Here is a 20,200-nt window from a genome sequence, read left to right as displayed (position 1 = left end):
CATGTGGATGTACCCAAAGCCACTTTTTACTTGCCAGTTTGGAACAACTCTGCAGCTGTAGTATCCCATTTCCTGTCCTGAAAGAAACATGTAAGAAAGCATCCAAAGACCCTGAGCTTCAACAATAGATATGCCACTTTGCTAAATATTGTACTTCTAAGGAAATTAATCTTGAGTGTTATTCATGGAATGTTTCTAAAATTTGAGTCACGAGTTCATACACATGTAAGCCATCTGGAAGCACTTCCAGGAGATGGCAGGGAGATTTTAAGAACTATAAACAGTGTTATTTACACAATGCCTGTTCCACTTTTTCCACTCTAAGAAAAGAAAGAAAACAACCTTAAACTCTTTACATACAAAATGACTGTAATTGAAAAGGGACTGCTTAAGAATTTGCATGCAATACCAGATTAATCAAACTTCAGTGACTGACAGAATTCCTCCTGGCCAGCACTACCAGAAAAGCCTGTGGCAAGAAAACTTTCTGGCATTGTAGTAAAGAACTGTCAACAAGAGAAATCACAGAACACTGGATTTTTGTTTATGTTATCAAAACCTCATCAGAGAAATCTTAAAAGAGATAACCTAAGACAGAAAAAAATAAAGCAGATTTTCCATCTATTTTCACATTAAACAAATAAGATATGAAGAATTTATTTTCCATTTTGTTGATGTGAATGAATTTTATGTAATTTGCCAAATGCCAATATCAACATTTCATATTCCAAGACCAGGATTTCTTGTAATTAATTCCATGGGTGTAGGCTTGGGTGCCTTTCAAGAATCCATCTGAATGGAGGGACATTTACAGGCATCTCACAAAGTCATTAATCATTTAGGATCAAAAGGCAGATTTTATTACTGCACCAATACGCTACACAGTAAGCCACGCTGCCTCTTTCTCTTGCTATAAAATAGGCTTATTACAAAACCTTATCAGTAAAACCCCACTAATTACCAACCAGGCTGAGGGAAAGAATTGCACAGCTCTTGACCAGATCTAGTTTGTTTATTAAAACTAATATGCAAAAGATTATTTTTACCTGTTTTTCATCTCCTCTGGACATAAAAATGCGTTTGCATTTGTCCTTGAAAGCAACCTTTAGAGCCTGTGTTGGGAAATACTGTGTAACATTTGCCAAACCACCAATGCAGAAAAATTCTATGGAGAAAAACATGGATCTTTAAAAATAACTAGAGATTTTAAAATTTCCAAAGTTATACTACACCAAGTATATCATACAATATCTCTTCTATTTGGTATGAAGTGTAACAAAGGCCAAAGATCTTCCTTTTCAGGTCCCTTCTTTTTTCAAACATTTGTTTTTGGAAATCTGGATTTATTTTGAAACTTACCAACAGCGTATGAATTTGGTGTTAGCACTAGAAAATCTCAAACTACGAGTGAAACATCAGTGATATGAGAAATAGGTTAGATTTGCAACTTCTAGGACTATGGAAACTGCAGGATAGCAGAGTACTTACAGGACTGTGCAGACACTGCTCTCCTGAAGCAGCCTCCCTACGCATTTTGGCTGCCAGAGAGGGTGCTCACCCTCTGTATTAAAGCAATGCCAGATGCTTTTACAGGTATCAGAAACCTGGTGGCACTTTTAAAATGGTATTACTCTTCTAAATTATATAAAGGGCTCCTCTGGACACTAAGATAAACAGCTAAAAGCAATGCACCAAAGCCTGCTTACCTTCCTCCATGCTCCTTCTTCCATTTACCATGAAATTAATACCCAACTATTTCAGACTTGTAAGAGGTGTAACAGAGTAAATCTCACATCACTTGATTTACACATGGGGAGCACAGCTAACACACTCCTGATGCAATTTGTATGCCTCAGACTGAAATACTATTGCTCATCTGCTAGGAACCATAGAGCCTGGAGAAAGCTGATTAGCAGAGTCTTCAATCATATGTTTGCACTTCAGGCCCAAGACTTCTACTGCTTGGAACTAAAGCAACTGTTGAGTGATCAAGACAAGCTGTGAATCACTCTGTGAGCACTGTAAGCATTTGACTGACTGTGTTAGAATCACTCCAAACAGTGTAATTTACTAGTGAAAACAAGATCTAAAGATTTGGTCATGAGAACCCATGAAATTGAATTCACTTTCCTGAACACTTCAATTTTTTGATCCCATTCTTTAAAATGCAACTCTAGTTATGCATTTTATGAAAAGCAGTCATGAAAAGCAAGCAGAATAAAATAATAACACAAAAGAGAAAATACATTAAGTAAAAAAGAATAACAAATTAATGCTTTACTTCTCTTTAACAAACACACATTTTTATTATGAAATTATGAATATAAAATAAGCCAAGTCCATGCGTAAGTCTTAAAAGCACCCTTCCCACCACCCCATCTTTCTTTGTGTCTTCAAAATTTCACTTTAACAAATATAAGTATTATTTATAGTTAAAACTCATGGAGTCAAGTAAAACATCAACCACACTATAATCCTTGAGTGTGCAAGAGAGCAAAGATGGTAAGCCTTTAGTTTTGTGAGGCTAGGTGCCACATACTGTCTTAAAAATTTCTCTGTTTTGATTAACACAGTACTACTGAAAACATTCAGTATTTTTCAGGCCCTCAGATGTGCAATATTCTAAGTAATTGGAAACCCTTTTTTCCCCTCCATCACCAATTTCCATGTTCAGAGGGTACTTTGAGGATCAGCTTACCATTTTATGTTGCACATTGTACGCTGAACAGCAGTGAATGTACAAATTATGTGATGTTTTCATATAATAAAGTTATGATCAGGATAAAAAAAGTGACAGTATATAAAAGTAAGAACTTTGGTCCTCTGAAATACTTTTAAGTATTCAATTGATGAGCTCATTAGAATCACCACTGAAGTTTTAACTGCATCACACCACAAGGTATTTGATATTTTTTAAAGCATTTCAAAGATACCCCATGGGTGGCACCCAAATTGAGTTAATTTCCCTTTATATGGGATACTTTAAAGAAATAACACCACCGTGCAGGATGCCTGAGTGTGCAGGGAGCTCCTCTAGGTAGCTAAGCCAAAGGACAGTTTAAAGGCCATTTCCACAGCAGCTTCCGTCACTGAGTCATGGAAACACACATAACACTCCTGAGGTTTTGGATGGAGAATGAGTCTCCTGGGGGACACAAAAAAAAAGAAGAAAAAGAAGAAAATCATCAGAGGTGTTATTCTTTTTCTCCTCAAATGACAGATTCTGGTTGTACTCTGAGGTTCCAGTAGGAAATTAAAACAAGCTGCTGTGTAAGACTGTTGGCAAATTTCGGTGTCTCTCCTGTGTTACTTTACCTCTTTCAATACACTAGATTTTTAAACTAAGTTTTTCTCTAATCAGTTTTCTCCAGGCTGTGTAGGAAAAAAAAAAGTCTTCAGGTTGTCAGGATCTTCTGTGGTGCTGGTCTGTTTGCAGCAATCCAAGCTTCTGGGCTACAAGGGGCAATCACAGACCTTGGGAACAAGCCCCAGTATTCACATATTTACTAATTTTTAAACTTAATATATCTGGGTAGTTACATTGCCACATATTAATCCAACAAGCTTTTAGGGAAAGAGCTAAAATAGAAAAGCTTTTAGTACCTGTGCATAACCTTGTGTATCATTGTAGTTATTTTTTAAAAGATCTCAAAAGTAGCATAAACATTTTTTTAATGTTTTAATTAAAGATTTTAATTTTTCTACACAAACAGCAGTTACCTACATTCGTGGTGGGAAACAATTGTTTTTCTCTCTTTAAACATCTTCCCAATGAAAAAGCCTCTCCAATAATTGTAACTTCACCTCATTTGTTTGTATCACTGACTCAGCAAGGTGCAGCTCACCTCACTGAAAGGTGGAAATCACACCAACGCAACTTCCCAGTCACAAATTAAAGCTACCTCAGTCAGCCAGCTCAAGTATTTCTGTGATGTGCTACAGATAGATTTATTTTTAAAGAACACAATGGCATATTCAAAAGGAAAAAGTGGAGGTGAAATTTGTCTTTAAACTTACCCCACAACCCAGTAGTTCATTGGTGGTGGTGGTTTCTTCTGGTCAGTCCAGTTTTCAGGAGAGCACTCAAACAAAACTCCATGTTCTCTTACCACATCAGGGTCCTCAGCTGCCTTACTCAATTCTGAAATCCCACTGCCTGCCTTTTTCTTTTTCTGTAAAACAACTGGTGAAATGTTAGTAGAGAATGAAACATTTTGTCATAAACACTAGCAAATATAACTGTGATTTCTTCAGGACTCTCTGATGAATGGTACTGCTGTCAAAATGTCAGGCTTAGAAGATGTAACTAACTTGCTTACATGATTCTTTTCTCCAGTTTTTTACTTTGGCATCAAAAGGCTTTTCCATTGTTGCACAAGTTGGACTTAGACGTGGTTTTTGACTTTTTTTCTTTCTGGCTCAACACTGTTTCTCTAATAAGACATCTGAGATACTACAGCTCTTTAAAAAGGAGTGTTACAACAGCAAAAGCTCTCATCTTTCTTTCTCTGTGTGCTTCCCTAATTAAGAACTGTGATAGTAAGAGTCTATCAAATAAACTTGGCCAGGCAGGAATTTATATTTGTAAATAAACAGCTGAAGCACTTTGCTTAGAGCATTTTTGGACTCTTACTCAGTATGAAGGCATAAGAGCATAGAAAATAAAGACATTTTTTGTCTTCTTGAGCTTTTAGGGCTATGTTTTATACAGAGCTTTTGAATAAACCTTGCAAAAGTTTCAGTTCATCTCTGGATCTGCCAGTGAAACTCCTGCTCCAATCAATTGCTTGAAAGGTAAAAGAAAATTTTTCTTAAAAAATAACTCAAGGAACTTCTGTCTGCCATATGCAGAAGCAAAAACCACATCTTTCAATGTACTTATAAGATGGTCAAACATTATATTTTAGGGTCTAAGACTACAGAGCTTATTTTTGCTTAATTTAAGATTTATTCAAGATTTCTGTACACATTTAAGAGTTAAAAATTGTGAATTTTCAGTTCTCAAAATGTGAGGCAAAATTAATTACTGATCAGTTTACAGTAACTTTCATTACTGGTGCAGTTCTTTGAATACTAAATTATAACAATATTTAGCTGATGACAAAGAATACACAGTATAATAGTACATTCCTGTATTTGATATTTTTTGCCACGCACTATGGAAAAGGCAAATTTCTGTTTATTGTTTTACATTCTCCTCATGCCAAAATACAGCCTGTCAATTTCAGCATTAATTGCTGGAGGCAGTATGCAAACAAATACTCCAAATTTCACTGAAAGAGACATGTTCATCAGTTATTTCTGATTTTCAGAGCAGAATGAACCTCATTTTTATGGCTTGAACTATAAAATGTCTATTTAATGGCTGTAGCCAAAGGCAATTTGATAATAAGAAATACTCATTTATTCTCTCTGCTTGCTTTTGGGTTACTACATCTCCCAACAGAAATGCCCAAAATACATGGCTCATTGCCAGAGTCCTACTCAGCCACACCCCCTCAGTCATGTGACCAATCCACCAATTAACACTATTTTTTAACACTTAAAAACTCCCACATGATTTATAAGGCACATGGGTCTAACCAGAACTTCAGTAACATCAACAAAACATTAAGAAAAATGATACTGCTATTTGCAAACTTGCCTTCATTTAATTTGTACTGTTATTTCCCCTTTTCTCACTTAGTTCACTTGAATTGTCACTTTAGGATCTAAAAAATACAACTGACAGATAGTATACCACTTTGGTTTAGAGTCTGCAGACATGCAAAGGAACCTGCTTGTGAACCATTAAAAGAGTGAAGTGAAAACAATCTCTAAATACTGAGTTGAGAACGTGATTGGACAAAGAAAAATCCAAGCTTCCATACCTCTTTCCTCATGGACTGCTGGAAAATGGAACGAATTGAAAGGCAGCACTGGTAGAAATTCTCAATTAACTGAGGGTGGATGGAGCCACCAAGCTGTGCTACTTCTTGGTGAGTTGGAGTAATAAAGATTCCTTGCATCGTTTCCAAAGACAGATAGTGGAAGAGGGTATTCTCAGGACCAGATGTCAACCTTCAAAGAATTGGAGAATTCATTTATTCAAAAAAATTAAAATGATTTGCAACTTTTGTTTCTTAAGACAGGATTGTTTTTCTGGTAACTACAATCAATAGAGTACAAAAATGGATACAGGCATTCAAAAGGCTCCTATCTGTTCACCAACAAAATCCTCCTGATTGTTAATACTAAATTTAAAATAACCAACAAATTAAAAAACTGTGATACCAGTCAGACATTAGGCTTGCGTTTTCAAAAACTGTCCCCAAAAAAGAAAAAGGAGAGAGAACAGCTTTGTTCATGGTACACCCACCTAGAGATAACAGGGAGGCACAAGGTTTGTATATGTGTGGTCCAGAAAATTCCCTGTGAAATTCCGAAGTCACACAGATGTGGGACATGTGTGTACACCACTGGCATATTATTCAGAAACAGCTGTCTTTTATTGTATTATTTCAAATTTTTATGTTTAATTAAGCTCTCAGTTTAACAGATTAAATTCTGATAATCCCTGCACAGCAAAGCTTTGGTTGGAATAAATTATGCAGGGACTTCTGTTATCTGTGTATATTCAAAAAACAATCCAAATATGGCCTAAAAAATGAAACACTTAATAAAAATAATTTCATACTTGATAGCATTAAGAACTTCTGTATCTTTCTCTGAAGGGTTCTTTTTAAAGTTTCCTGAATGAAATGGGTTTGGCAGGGTATGTTTTTTCCTAGTGGCCTGAAAAACAAGCAGATAGATGAAATAACAGAGAAAACACCACTTAAGAAAGAACAGAATCAAACCAAACCAACAGATCACCTACTTAGAAGAAAATAATGTATCATTTTTTAATAAGGCCCAAACAATTGCATCAACTTACACAAATGTATTTTATAGCCTGTTTTAGACTAAAATTGCTTAGAAGCAGTTGTACAACTGTACAGCAGTTAAGTTTTGATAGGTTATTTTGGAGATATTCTCCAATTAGATCTGCTTTTTTTCAACACAGCTGTGCCCACTTCAGTCATGTCAAATCCCCAAATATTTACAAGCAATGATAAAATAAAAAATGTGTGATGGCTCTGAAGCTGACTCAGAGCTTCCCAAGGCAGCAGAAGTATTTACTACTGAATTCAAGGGCTCTTAAATTTATTCTTTTACAATGTGCTTTTTATAAAAGAGTCACCTTGAGTTTGAACTACCTGCCCCCTCCCCTAAGCCCCCAGCACCTTATCAATCCTCTCTGCCTCAGTTCTCTGACCTGATCCACCACAGGCTGTGCACTGGTGCTTTCCTCTTCTGCAGGACCTTCGCCACCCTGCTCGGCTCCTCCGCTGCTCCTGGTTGTGAGGGAAGAGTCCCCCAGGAGGCTCCTTTTGCTCCCTGGAGTGGCTGCTGCTTTGCAGGAGTTCTGCAGCTTGCTCAGGATGGGCGAGGTGCTCAAGCTCTCCAGTCTGTCCCGTGTTGCAGGAAAGAACCAGTCAGCACAGGCTAAAGGTGGAACGGAAGGAGAATCCAGCCTTTCCTCTATGCTGGCATCTATTCCTTCCAGCTGGAGTATGGTTGCTTTGACCTGATCTACATAGATGCAGTCTGGTCCTGGATTCCCAATAGCTTTGGATGCACAGCCTCCTGCCTCTAGCAGAACACACAGCATGAAGTGGCTCTGTAAATACAGAGGATGCAAACGTTAAAAAATTGCTTACAAACTCATTGTGTGTTTCCTTTAAAGAAGGTCCACTTTTAAAAAACCAGAACCAGACATTTCTGACATGAGTTGTCTGAAAAGATGAGATCAGGAATCTTGAAAGATTTTCAACTGAAGTGAAAACGTATAAAAATAACAAGAATTTATATTTCAAACACTGCAAGCTTTGCAGATACATAAACAATGCTACTCTCTGGGAAATTCTATCCCATGAAACAGCTACAATGGGAGTATTTTGCAAAATTACCCCATGAAATGCATGGAAAGTGCTGATCTTAGAGAACAACAGACAATACATAACAGCAATAGAGAGCCTCAGAGAACAGGTATGCTGCAGTTGTTAACTTACCAAGCCAACTATCAGTAAGAAATATCTTGCTTCAGGTTCCCTGTATCCTGTCAAAGCTGACTCCTCACTCGGCTGGATGTGATGCTGTGGGAATACTTCCCGCCAAATCACCAACTGCCCAATCCTCTGCTCGGCTGCCAAGGGTAACAGACAATAGTGCCGACAATAGAAACCAACATCAACAAGATCCTCCTTTGGCAAGTGATTACCAATCAAGTAACCCTTAATTAAACACAGAAAAGGAAGTGTGTTCAGTGAGAAATACAGCACCGCCTGTAGCACTTCACAGCACTTTCCATACAGAGATATCCCTGCTCCACATGCACTGAGATCTTTAGGTTTCTGGCCACAGACTTTCCTTTTGGTGTACAGCTGTACAACACTGAGCTTTTGGGGCACACCTAAATAATCAAAACACTAAATATAAAAAAACAAACAAACAAACCATCAGCATATATGCAAGATACCAAAGGTGAGCTGGGCTTTCACAGATTGCAAAACAGTGTTAAGGCGCTTGAATTCTCATTTAATTCTCTCACCAAAAATAGTGAACTTTCACTGGAATGAATAAAATTTCCAAAGAAGATCCACAACACAACAGTGGTTCCAGCACTAAGGGCTTTACAGATGAAGTGCTGTCATGTTTGGACAAGTACTGTGCAGCTCCACTTGCCTATAACAATCCCAATACTAAGAAAATTGCCTGATAAAATTGTTAAAATGCAGGTTTTCTTCAAGAAAAGGCTGTTACCTCCTCTTTATACTGTTGATTACACTGTCTGTATTACTACAGCTACATAAAGTTATGAATGAAAGTGAAGAAAGCTGTCAATACAATTTCTCAAGTCTTGGATTTCAAGACAGATTAAAGACAGAACACCCGCAATTAAAAAATCAAAATTAACAGAAGAGTTCCTGTAAGAATATCCTACAGTCTCAGTTGAACTGACTATTTTCACTTTCTTATTTCTATCTCTTTCCAATCATTGGATTCCACAACAAAATATTCCAGTTTTAAAGAAGTATTTTTGTTCTTACTGTTCATATAGTCCATATAATTTCCTAACACTGACTTTTTCTGTTACAGAAATAGATGCTAAAATCAGTCATATATTCATTCCAGATTTGTGAGATTCTGAAAGACTAAATTAGATTTCTAGATGCATTTTCCTAATCTTTAGGTCTTAATCATTAATACTACCTTATAGAAGAGACAAGAGCCCAGGATCACATATAATCTTCTCATGTCATAATAATCTTCAGACTGCAGGGGGGAAAAAAAAGCATTGTATAATTGTTAATTCAGCGTTTTTGTTTTATTTACCAAATGCAAAGGAACTAATTCTGGTCAGTTGTAATCAAGATGTTATTTAATACTTTCATATTTGACCACCTGTTATTACCAGTACAGCAGTTAACAGCGAGCAGTTAAGGGAAACACCAAGTTTTTAGCCTCCATGATTGACTTTTGTGTCATTATGATTTTCTCTAAAAATTTCAGCTCAAAATAACTACTTTCCTATTTAATTGTTATGTATCCATGAACCACTTTTGTTAGGATATATTTGCACAGTTAACAGTAAAGTAGCTTTAGCATAGCTGTGACACCAGGGGCCCTCCTAGAGTAAAACTTTGGAGCCAAAGCATTTTTCTCCAGTATTTGACATTTTATGCAAGATATACCCATTCATTCATCTTTCAATGCCCAGTGCTCTCCCACTAGTAGCACTGCTTTTAGATGGATATACTGTATTTTAAGTTAAGTAGGTGGAATCAATTTCTGTGCAATAAACTGCAACTTACAAACTGTTTTCTGTAAATAATCATCCAGGTTGTTTAGTGCAGGGATTCTTTTAAATAGAATTTTAAAGTAAGTGTTCTGGAACATGAGAACATTACAAAGGAGAGCTTTCATTACCAAGGAAAGCTGAAATGTCAATGTATTTACACCTTCCAGAGCCTAGAGTTATTTAAGTAAATTACTATTACCTCCTTTAACAGTATTAAAAGTAAGCATAATTTGTAATTGCTTTCTACAGACTGGAAAATTAAGTTCTGCTCCATAGATGTTTCTGAGTTTATTCACAATTGCTTGGGAAGGAGACAGTTATTTATACAAAGAAGCAATGTAACAAAAATCACCTCTGTTGAAATTAGTGTTTTTGTAGACACCCCATGGACTTAACTTATACTAACTGACAAGTTTTCAGTGACTAATCCTATTAGATTATAATACGTTATAATATTAAACATGGAGAGCAATTCAGGATAAACTGCTTTGACTCCCCCTCAAGTAAAAGAAGTTGATGGATTTTGAAAATAGTACTTGTTTATAAACCACTGAATGGGACAGCAAGGCAAGGAGAAATGCAAACAAAAATAAAATGTTTACCAGCTCTGCAAAGTCAGCTGCTTCCAGATCACTCAGCGCTGTGTCAATTTCCATCTGAAATATTCAAACAGTCCTTTTAGTAGAGATTTCCAACACATTAATTTCCAGTAATAGCATAGCTCACTCTGTCTTGCTTGTCTCAGATTAGGATTCACAAGTACAAAGTGAGTGGATAAAAACCTGCACCCATTTTTCATTAGTAACATCAGATATCAAGAACACCTCGAGTTACCAGATTAAAGGAAAATCCTTCCTAATTGCTGTCTATTTCCCTGCTCTTTGAAATGGTACAATTTTTCTGCTTGTGTGCCTGCTGAACCCAATGTTTGGTACAAAGGAGATGTCACTCTTACTTTCAGTGTGCTTTAAAACACAAGGTCTAGAGACGAATCTGGCACACTACTGCATCCAGCTGAGTTATCAGAAAAATCTTTTACCCAATGGATTTAAGTTTTTTATCTCTGGGGAAGCTGCCAAAACTCTCTCACACATTATCTTTGTTCTATTGAAACTGCTTTAAGTTTTCTTATTTCTGTAACTGCAAGAGCTGTTGGTTAATGTTTACTAAGAGTACTTTCCTTGGTCCTAGGCACTGAAACTCATGACATAAATGTGCTACTTAATGAAAAGAACCTAAATCCCATAATTACACGCTTATTGGGCTGTACTAACAGGCTGCCTCTAATTGAAATACAGCCAGTTTTCAAACAGAGAAATGTCAGCAACGCTGTTGGCAGTCAACAACTAACCAGCCTCTCAGCTTTTCCCCAGTCAAAAATTAAATGGCTTTCTGCCTAAAGAACTGACATTTTTAGTTTTATATTCCTTATAGAATATCAAGATCTTCACTAAAAGGCTCACTGGAAATGTCATCTTCTGCAACAACACCACTTTTCTGGCAAATGTGAATGATAAAGAAGACAATTCTCCTTTAGAGGAGGAAAGAGAGAAGGCCTCACCAGCAAACAGGAATCTGTTTGGAAACAATAGCATGGACTGATGCATAACTTGCAATATCCCTGACAACTTACTGAATCATAGCAAACCTGGTATCATTCTGCAAACCCTGTCAATAGGAGATTGAAAGACTTCAATGCTTCATCCCTTCCCCTCCAAACACTCCCATGAAAATTTTATTTGAGGTCTTATTAAACATAAAAATCAGAAATGCAGGAGAGTCCTAGTTAATATTATCTTCAAATAAAGACCTATAAATTACAGAATATGCCACTGCAGAATAAAGGCAATTTTGAACATCCATACTCAGGCCTTTCACAGAGCCATTCTGAGAAGCAATTTTAATTTTCCATCACACAATTTTCCACACAGTCTCTTTAAGCAAGTACCATGTTCTTTTGTTGTTGCTGATGAAATAAGCTTTGATGATGGAGTTTATGGTCAGCTCAGATTAGAATAATTTTCTAATAATTAGAATTAGCCTTACCTATGTTATCTACAAACTTACAAGTATTTTGGATCTCTCCATGAAGCAAACTATGAGTTTAAAATTTCCCAGCTGTTTTATTTGCATTAAATCACAGCAAATACTCATTAAAAAACAAACTCTACCATGACAAGACTAACATATTTTACACTGGAATCACAGATACTAAAGCAATGAAAATGAGATTTATGACTGGCAGCTATAATGTTATTTACTGTGATCTACCTGTTGTCTTGCTTAAAGCACAATTCAGTTTCTAACATGGAGCTAACCTGACAGTGTGAAATGGTGCAGAAAAACTGCACCTGTCAGATATCAACAAATGACATATGGATATTTATTTTGATTCTGCAACAGCCATTTATAACTCTCCTAAATTATGAGCTGTACATGGGCTTCTAGAGTAGTATTTCCTCCCTGGTACAATATTTAAATGATCAAAATCAAACATATAGCTACATACCAGGGGCTGCTTTCTCTACTCTTCCTGTTCTCTTCCTAGATAACTCTCAAGCCACCCAATTACACTCACAATAGCAATCCTGTGGGAATGCTGGTGTTGCTCCAGACTTGAATTTTATAGGGAAATGGACTGTCTGAGATGGGCAAAGCACTTAGATAAATTGCACAGTAACAGCAGAAGACACCTGCATCGACTCTTTGGCCTCTGATGCCCAGGTTTTCCTAGAGAGATGCGAAAAGGACATGACCTTGATTTCCTGAGGCAGTGTCAGCCAGCGCAGGCCTGGGAGGCTGTCTAGGAAGAGGGCACTGCAGGAATGCTGGTGCTGAGCTCTGGGGCTGGGGCTGCACTGGAGCCTCGCAGGATGAAGGGCACGCTGGAAGAACAGGTTGAAAAAATGATCCAGGCGAGAAACATTTTCCACCTGGCAAAAAGCGCTGGACAAACATGAACTCCAAGTTAGAATAACACTGAGAAATTTGCAGCTTGTTTGTATAACCCTGAGTGCTACACAAGTCTCTTTACAGCACGATGCTACATTTGGATGTATTTTTAACATGAAAAAAAACACTAGGCTAATGTCCAGGCAGTACCTACAAATAAAGAACAAACTAAAACATTGTATGGTATTATAGTAGATGTCTTAGAGCAACTTAAGGTGAGTAGAAACATCAGTCTCATCCTTTTGGAAACTGAGATTTATTCTTTTTCTTTCTCTATGGCATACACACATTAACCCTGAATTAAATGCAAGTGTATGAATAATCCACCTGGGCAATTTTATTTAGGTAACAGTCAGACTGAAAATCTCCTGGGTGATTTCCAAATGCAGAGAAAGACAGTCACCCTGCCAAATGGAGTTGAGAAGTCCAGAGTGTTTATTAAAAATGTAACACTGATACACAAGTGTGTTTTACAGACATAAAGGATAACACTTGCAGAGTGCTGCTGACATCCACAGTGACTTGAATTATGTGAATGACTTAACTTAATCAAGGATAAAACTTTCTGAAGTGACAAAGACTGCTTAAAAAGTGTCTTACTAGTGTTAAGGCTGAAACCAGAAGGCAAGAAGAACAGAATTCTGGTTTTTATACAAGTGTAAAGGAACATGAAAAGAAACTCCCTGGAAACATTAAAATGAATCCTCCTATTTGTCTTTTCCAGTGAGCACCAATGAAAAATGAGTGACTGAAAAGAAAATACTTTTGAAAGAACTCACTTGTCCAAAGAGCTGTACATGAATGTCAAGGTCCGGACAACATCTTCAATCATGTTCCTCAGCTGAGAAAGTGGCACACTAAGAAATAAAAATTAAAATGTACAGCTGTGATTATAACATCTTTATGATGAATAAGCAGTCCTTTTAGAATGTATAAATATGTAATATTACTGATGTTATTCAGCAGTCTCTACAAAGCACTTGAGTTTACCAAATCCTAGAATATTACTCTTCTCTAACTTACAAATATTAGTGGGATCTTATTTTCTTCAGAGGAAATGAAAAAGAAACGGCAACAATGGATATATAAAAGATGTGAATATAGTTAATCAAAAAAGTGGAATAATGGGTTTAAAAACTAGTTACAGTAAAAAGAGTACATTTAAGCCCTCCCTTTCTTGCCTTTTTTTTAGAAGAGTACAATTTGAGGACACAAAACAAAATTTAAAGGAAAATAAAACCTTTCTTTTGAAACTCACTTTTCTTCAGGAAGGCCAATTACAAGCAACTTGTCAGATTCTTTCCAGTAAACAACTTGAATGAGTTTTTCACATAAGAAAAGGGAGGAACTAGAAAAATGAAACCAGAAGTATTTCTGTTAACACTATGAAGTTATAAAGGAGTTGAAAACCATTTAATTGAACTAAAAATCCTAGTCACTGCTACCCACTACAAAGAAATTCCCCCAAATCAATGCACATCCAAGCTGAGCAGTCCAACTTCAGGCATGTTGTTGTAGTTAAAGGGTTACTGCCTAAACAGGTTGAGTTGCTCTGGTTTTGTCTAGAACTCGGTGCATGACCCATGTTTGCTGTATATGTATGTATAAAGTAATAACAATAGTAATTACATTTCAAATACTTTTACCTGATAATCTCGGTACCAGTAACACTTTCCAGTATGTCAGACAGTGTGAGAAATATCCCTCTCACACTTTTCAGTTTTTGGGATGCTTCAGATATGGGGTACTGATAAAGAATTTCTTGCTGTGAAGAAAGTCAGCTGTTAGTTAAGCAAACCAAAACCAAAACCCCTCCAAAAATCCCCACAGAAAACAAGATAATGATTTTTTTTGTGGCAACAGTTTTTTTTTAAAACATGAAATTTTTTATCATATCCTTTCATATGATATTGAAACAAGCAGTGGGCTGAATAGGCATACCGGAAAGTTCTAAAATGCACATGGATGTTTCTGACAGTTTTAACTTCTCTATTTTATAGAAAAGCATGGCTTATTTAGAATCATTACTACATGGAGAAATGTAAAATGACAAGCAGTGGAGCCACTGCACCTTACAGCTTTAAGTACACAGTTAATACATGTAATGCCAAGACAGAGGAAGAATTCTTTACTGTGAGGTTGAGGCATCGGCACAGGTTGCCCAGAGTTGTGGATGCCTCATCCCTGGAAGTATCCAAGGCCAGGCTAGATGGGGCTTGGAACAGTCTGGCCCAGTGGAAGGTGTCCCTGCCCATGGCAGGGGTTAGAACTGGATGATCTTTAAGGTCCTTTCCAACCAAACCATTCTGTCATTCTCTGATTCAGGTATTTGTACAGTTCTGTCAATATTTAAATTCTAACTTAAATCATCATCACACATACAACTCTTCAAAATGAACAATATGGAAACTTCAGTCTCTCTTTATATAACCCTACCTAGCTGCTTTATTTGTATAGCATAAAACATAACTGATGAATAGACTAAAATTTTAAAATACACCAGTAAGATACTCTTACACAAGTCATTTGAAACTAAAGCTCCACAGAGATAAATATTTGTGAATTATTTTTCTTTTTCTATCCATTTTTATAAAGTAATTTTTTAATGCAAGCACGTTCAAAAATTTTGTATTATTTTAGCAACCATAAAAATATAGCAATAAGCAAACATGATTCCCCTGCGTTTATTGCTTTCTGCCAAATCATGTCAGGCCAAAAATAATGCATGTAATATTAAGCATATCCACTGCAAAGATTATAGTAAATTATCTTTCTACACAAACAAAAGAAACACAGGCATGATTAACTTCCCTGTTTTGTGTCACTAAGTAAATTCAGCCAGTACCAACACCCATTAGAAAATTTTCCTTCACCAAGACTAAAAGAATGCAAAGTTTCATTACAGAAGGACCTTACAAACTCTTCATTCATATCCAATTTAATTAACTCTATTTATAAATACTCATTAGTGACAAGGATATTTTTTTTCTGGAATCAATCCCTCAACTGGAGAAACCCTGCTGTTTTCTAATTACAATACTACAAAGGGCTAGAAAGAGCCTTCCCTGCCTCGACACCCCCCAGTTATGAACTGGGGCCTTTACACAAAATTTATTTGTGAATTATCTTTACATGTTCTCAGGGAAAGAAAAGCCAACTGTAATAAAAGGGCAGAGCTGTTATCATGTATGGATATAGTGATTTAGCAAGGGCCAGCATGTGCCACCAGATCAGCTGACTCTAAAGCAAGCCCAAAGGTCACAGGCCAACAACAATGGAATCAATAAATGACAAGTAGCTCATTCCATGAAGTGTAAACCCTCCCTCAACCCAAACCCCCAAACCTGGACAGACTCTTCTAGTAACACTATCATGTAGGAAGAACATGAACATTATTCAAGACATGGTATTGCCAAAATCAGATCAAACACAAAGATGTTAGAGTTGTGCACTGGTACAAATGATGTATAATTGTAATACCTACCTTAAATTAAAATACAGAAAATGACAGGACCGAAACTGTTACCTTAGGCACTGAAACTGTTACCATAGGGACACCCCCCACAGGCATACACACATCCCAAATGATTCCCAATGCCACTTCCCTTTATAGCTGAGCAGACAGAGCTTACAGGTCTTAAAGCTCATTAATTCTATTTTAGGTGCCAAAAGCTCACAAGTGCATCTAGTTCTAGTTGCCATAGTTTACACGGATGTGATCTGCATACTGTGCCTCCTCTGGATATGGGTAAAGCAGCTTATTAAGGGATCATTATATTTTTATTGTGCAGGATGGCATTGGTGCGCCATCACTTCCCTACTCATTTGAAGTACTGCTTAAACAAATCTGGGACAGTACATCTACAGGATATAAGTTGCCTGAAGTTCAGTAAATGAAATTAAAGACAAATGCCTTAAAGAAGACGGCATTCTTTTGTAAGGAAATGTTATAAAGAGCTTGATTATATCAGCAAAGCATCTCAACATATTTGGGGCTGCATAATTGCCAAGACTTCTCAGGAAACAATTATTCCATGTTGTGAAGGGACAACAAGGGCACTACAATCCCTCTTTTACCTCTGCTCAATGTTCAGGATTAATCCTGTTTCTTGGGAGAGTGTAAAGAAACAATGGGGCAAGAAACCAGTACTCAATTTACTGTGAAGTGCAGGAATTGCAATCAGGCATTTACATGTGTAAGAGAGGAGCCAGAGGCCCTGAAATAATTTAAAAAAATATTTCCTAAAGTTTATGTGGTCAAGAAAACACAAGTCTTCAAGCCCACAGCAACTGTCCATATGTGTTCTATCCCCACAAAACAGCAGTCTTGGACTACTACATACTGTGATATCATGCAATTTTCTAGGGCTCTTTTTCCCAGCCCTGTCTGTAGAAAATAAAATTAAACCCCATTTTGTGTACCTGTTACACTTTTTCTCTGTTATACATCACCAGCAGAACAATATAGACTTGTGCCACTTGAAAAATAATATTTAAAAAAAAAAGGTGTCTCAATCTAAGGATAAATTCCAAGGGACAGAAAGCAAAATTACTTCCTTCTGCTCCCGACTCCATCACTGTCCTGTCATCCCAGGTCCCAGGGACTGAAAAAACCTTTGTTTTGTCTGATGTCTCCCAATCACATATAATATTAAGATCACTGGTACACAGTGCTAAATTTGAGAATTCACACAAGGGGAGAAGAGTCTCTTTCCAAATGTCTGTCCCCAAAAATCCCACTTTGTCCACTTGTCATTTTCAGACTGGGCAAGAGGCCAACCTCAGCTTTGTTTCCCTATGTGGAGAGGAGTATTTGTAGCTATGGCTACATCCTGAACAATATCTACACAAACTTACAATGGCTTACATGTACACTGGCAAAATTTTTTTGAAGAACACAAAAAGGAAAGAGATGTGAAAGGAAGCTTTACAGGACAAAGGGAAAATATTTCATTGGGCTCTAAAATGCTGCCCAAGCAAGAATCAGTGGCTGATTGCTAACAGCAGACATGCCAGAGTCCTCTAAGAAAAGGCACATTAGCATTTCAAGACAGAAAGTTTCTTCTCCCCTGGAATTTCAGGCTTTATTTCTGCCTAAATGGGTATTTTACAGATGATTCACAACTCGAATCCATTAGCAGGATTTTTTATTTATCCTTTTACATCAAGTGTCATAGCAGTTGCTGTGGTCAGTTGTTACCTTTCACCTCAGCTGTGTTTAGTCAGCCACATACCTCATCCTTGGATGTCTCAGAGTCCAGTTTCAGCGTGAGGAACATGACAATGTGAGGCACGTCCTGTACAGCCTGCTGAAGGTCCAAGCTGTCCTCTCCCCACAGGAACCGAACCAGATTGTTCATACTTGACTGTGCCTGTTTGTTCCTTTGCTGAGAAGGTCCTTCAGCCTCAAATATTGAGGTTTCAAATGTAAGTTTAACCTATTAAGGTAATTAATTACTGTGAAAATGAGGCTGTACTTACAATTACATTCCAATATCAGATGAAACAGATGCAGTTTGAGCCCTTTAGAAGGTTAGGTTTTCTCAGCCTCAGCTTTACTGATGAAGATGTAAGCATACAAAATTCCTGCTGTTTCAAGAAAACCAATTATACATTCAACATTACATAACCATCTATTACAAAGCACAAAGCCAGCTATTACATGCTCTATGAACCATGTGAGTAAGCATGTGGTTTGCTGTGTTTTCATACTTAATTCTTATGGTTTTGAGAATGGAAAAATATACTTACTGCTCTGGCTTTGTTTGAACACAAAACCCATTACCATGCCTTTGAAAGACACACAGTATTTGACTTCTTTCAAAATGTCAGCAGTTTCTTAAGTACATATCCTGAAGGCTCTTTCTTGACCATTTCTCTGCCATTTTGAGTGCACTGACACATTTGCACGGGGAAACCCATTAAAAGTTACATTGGACTGCAAAAATCTGTTAAATTGTAACAGTAGCAATTCTTTCAATCTTTCATTTCCAATATGTTCAACTTTTCTCCTTTTTGTAACTGTAAAATCAGCAAATAAGAGTTTTGTTGCTGTATTGAACAATTTACACAGCTACCAAGTAGCATAAAAGTTGTTTATATCCCCTGCTGTGCTGTCTTTAGAAGAAAAAAGATGAAAACAGAATCAGAGCATCCTCTCTTAAATAAAACCTTAAAAATTTAGATGATCAAGCTTATTTTGCCAAAAATATGATGTTTACTGTCCCTTATTTCCCAAATAAATTAAAACCCAGGAATTTTAGAATAAATGCATATTTCCTAACACACAAGCAACACATAATCCAAACGATATAGAAATATGTTTCAAAATTTGCTTTACAGACCTACTTTTTATAAGTACTGACTTACAAAAATGGTGTTTGTTAGTTGTCTCAGCAGTGATGAAAGTGATTTTTTCTTTTTTTGTGAATGAACACATTATCCTAAGTATGAAATAAGGAGATATGAGAAACACCTAGCTCTTGACTGAGGATAAAATTCTAATTTCCAATGAGAAAAAATTCATTTATGTTCTTGGATGAGCCCTTATTTTTTGTCAGTCTTCAAAGTGACTGAAGATGTATTTGGACTAAGCAGGCATGCTCTTAGTTCCCTCTTTCATATGTTTTTACTCAAGACTGTTTGTCTGCCTTGAAATACCTGTAACATGCCTAATGACTGGGAAGTTCTGAACATAACATATCACACCAAATCCTGCATGTTAAAATCAGTGATGGTTTAACCTAAGGACTGATGCAACAAAATCCATTTATATTTTCCCAGCTGCGATAAATTTTGAGAAACCCAAGCAGAGGTAATTTATACATTTCAAACCAAATAATTTTTATAATTGTGTATGTGTGTACACATACTGCAAGACGGGAGTGCCAGCAAGAAATAACAATGTTTAAAACGCCCACTGCCTGTCACACTAGCTCAGAGAGAAGTGCCATTGTCAGCTCTTACAGCTACATTTGTCACTGGCTGCCACCTTCCTGTTCCACTTTACCCCTTCTCCCAGCACTTTCCATTGACTTTCTCCTCTTGTGTTTGGGCTGCTGTCAGCCTTTTTTCTCTTTCCTCTTCCTCCTCCCTGGTACACACTGCAGGCAATCCTGCTCTCCTGTCCTGCACTACCCCTTTCTGTTCTGACAGTAACTCCTCTCCTCATCAGCTCCATTTTCATTCCTTACACTGCACTTGAACAGGGCTCAAGGAGCAGAACACTCAGCTAAGAAGCAGCTGCCTTCTAAGCCCCAGTAACTTGATAGTTGACACTTTCAGAAGTGTGTGTTTTCTTCTCCAGCATTCTGTGACTCGGTTCTGTTTCTCTGTCACGCCATCTGCATGTATTTCAGAACATTT

The 20,200-nt window shown here is 37.0% G+C and overlaps 1 protein-coding gene across 3 annotated transcripts in view; it reads right to left on the bottom strand.

Annotated features, from left to right (window-relative positions):
* Positions 1-2,247: 2,247 nt before the first annotated feature.
* Positions 2,248-20,200, bottom strand: part of INTU (inturned planar cell polarity protein) — a 34,006-nt gene continuing 16,053 nt past the window's right edge. Inside the window, exons 4-16 of one of the 3 annotated variants that reach the window (XM_085057862.1) lie at positions 18,070-18,273; positions 14,482-14,600; positions 14,094-14,183; positions 13,615-13,692; positions 12,577-12,829; positions 10,486-10,539; positions 9,295-9,357; positions 8,094-8,315; positions 7,298-7,702; positions 6,677-6,774; positions 5,871-6,060; positions 4,018-4,172; positions 2,248-3,145 (exon numbers count right to left, since the gene is read on the bottom strand). In XM_085057862.1, the coding sequence (XP_084913988.1) occupies positions 3,034-3,145; positions 4,018-4,172; positions 5,871-6,060; positions 6,677-6,774; positions 7,298-7,702; positions 8,094-8,315; positions 9,295-9,357; positions 10,486-10,539; positions 12,577-12,829; positions 13,615-13,692; positions 14,094-14,183; positions 14,482-14,600; positions 18,070-18,273 (2,043 nt within the window). In that variant the 3' untranslated portion in view covers positions 2,248-3,033. Of the gene's footprint in view, positions 3,146-4,017; positions 4,184-5,870; positions 6,061-6,676; positions 6,775-7,297; positions 7,703-8,093; positions 8,316-9,294; positions 9,358-10,485; positions 10,540-12,576; positions 12,830-13,614; positions 13,693-14,093; positions 14,184-14,481; positions 14,601-18,069; positions 18,274-20,200 lie in introns of those variants that run through there. The other 2 variants (XM_085057863.1, XM_085057864.1) reach the window with 2 other exon arrangements.

The sequence above is a fragment of the Lichenostomus cassidix genome, chromosome 4, assembly GCF_008360975.1.
Source record: "Lichenostomus cassidix isolate B80296 chromosome 4, HeHo_3.0, whole genome shotgun sequence".
In the NCBI taxonomy this organism is placed as follows: Eukaryota; Metazoa; Chordata; class Aves; order Passeriformes; family Meliphagidae; genus Lichenostomus; species Lichenostomus cassidix.
The sequence above is the reverse complement of the archived record's forward strand: the minus strand, read 5'-3'. Positions and strand labels throughout refer to the sequence as shown.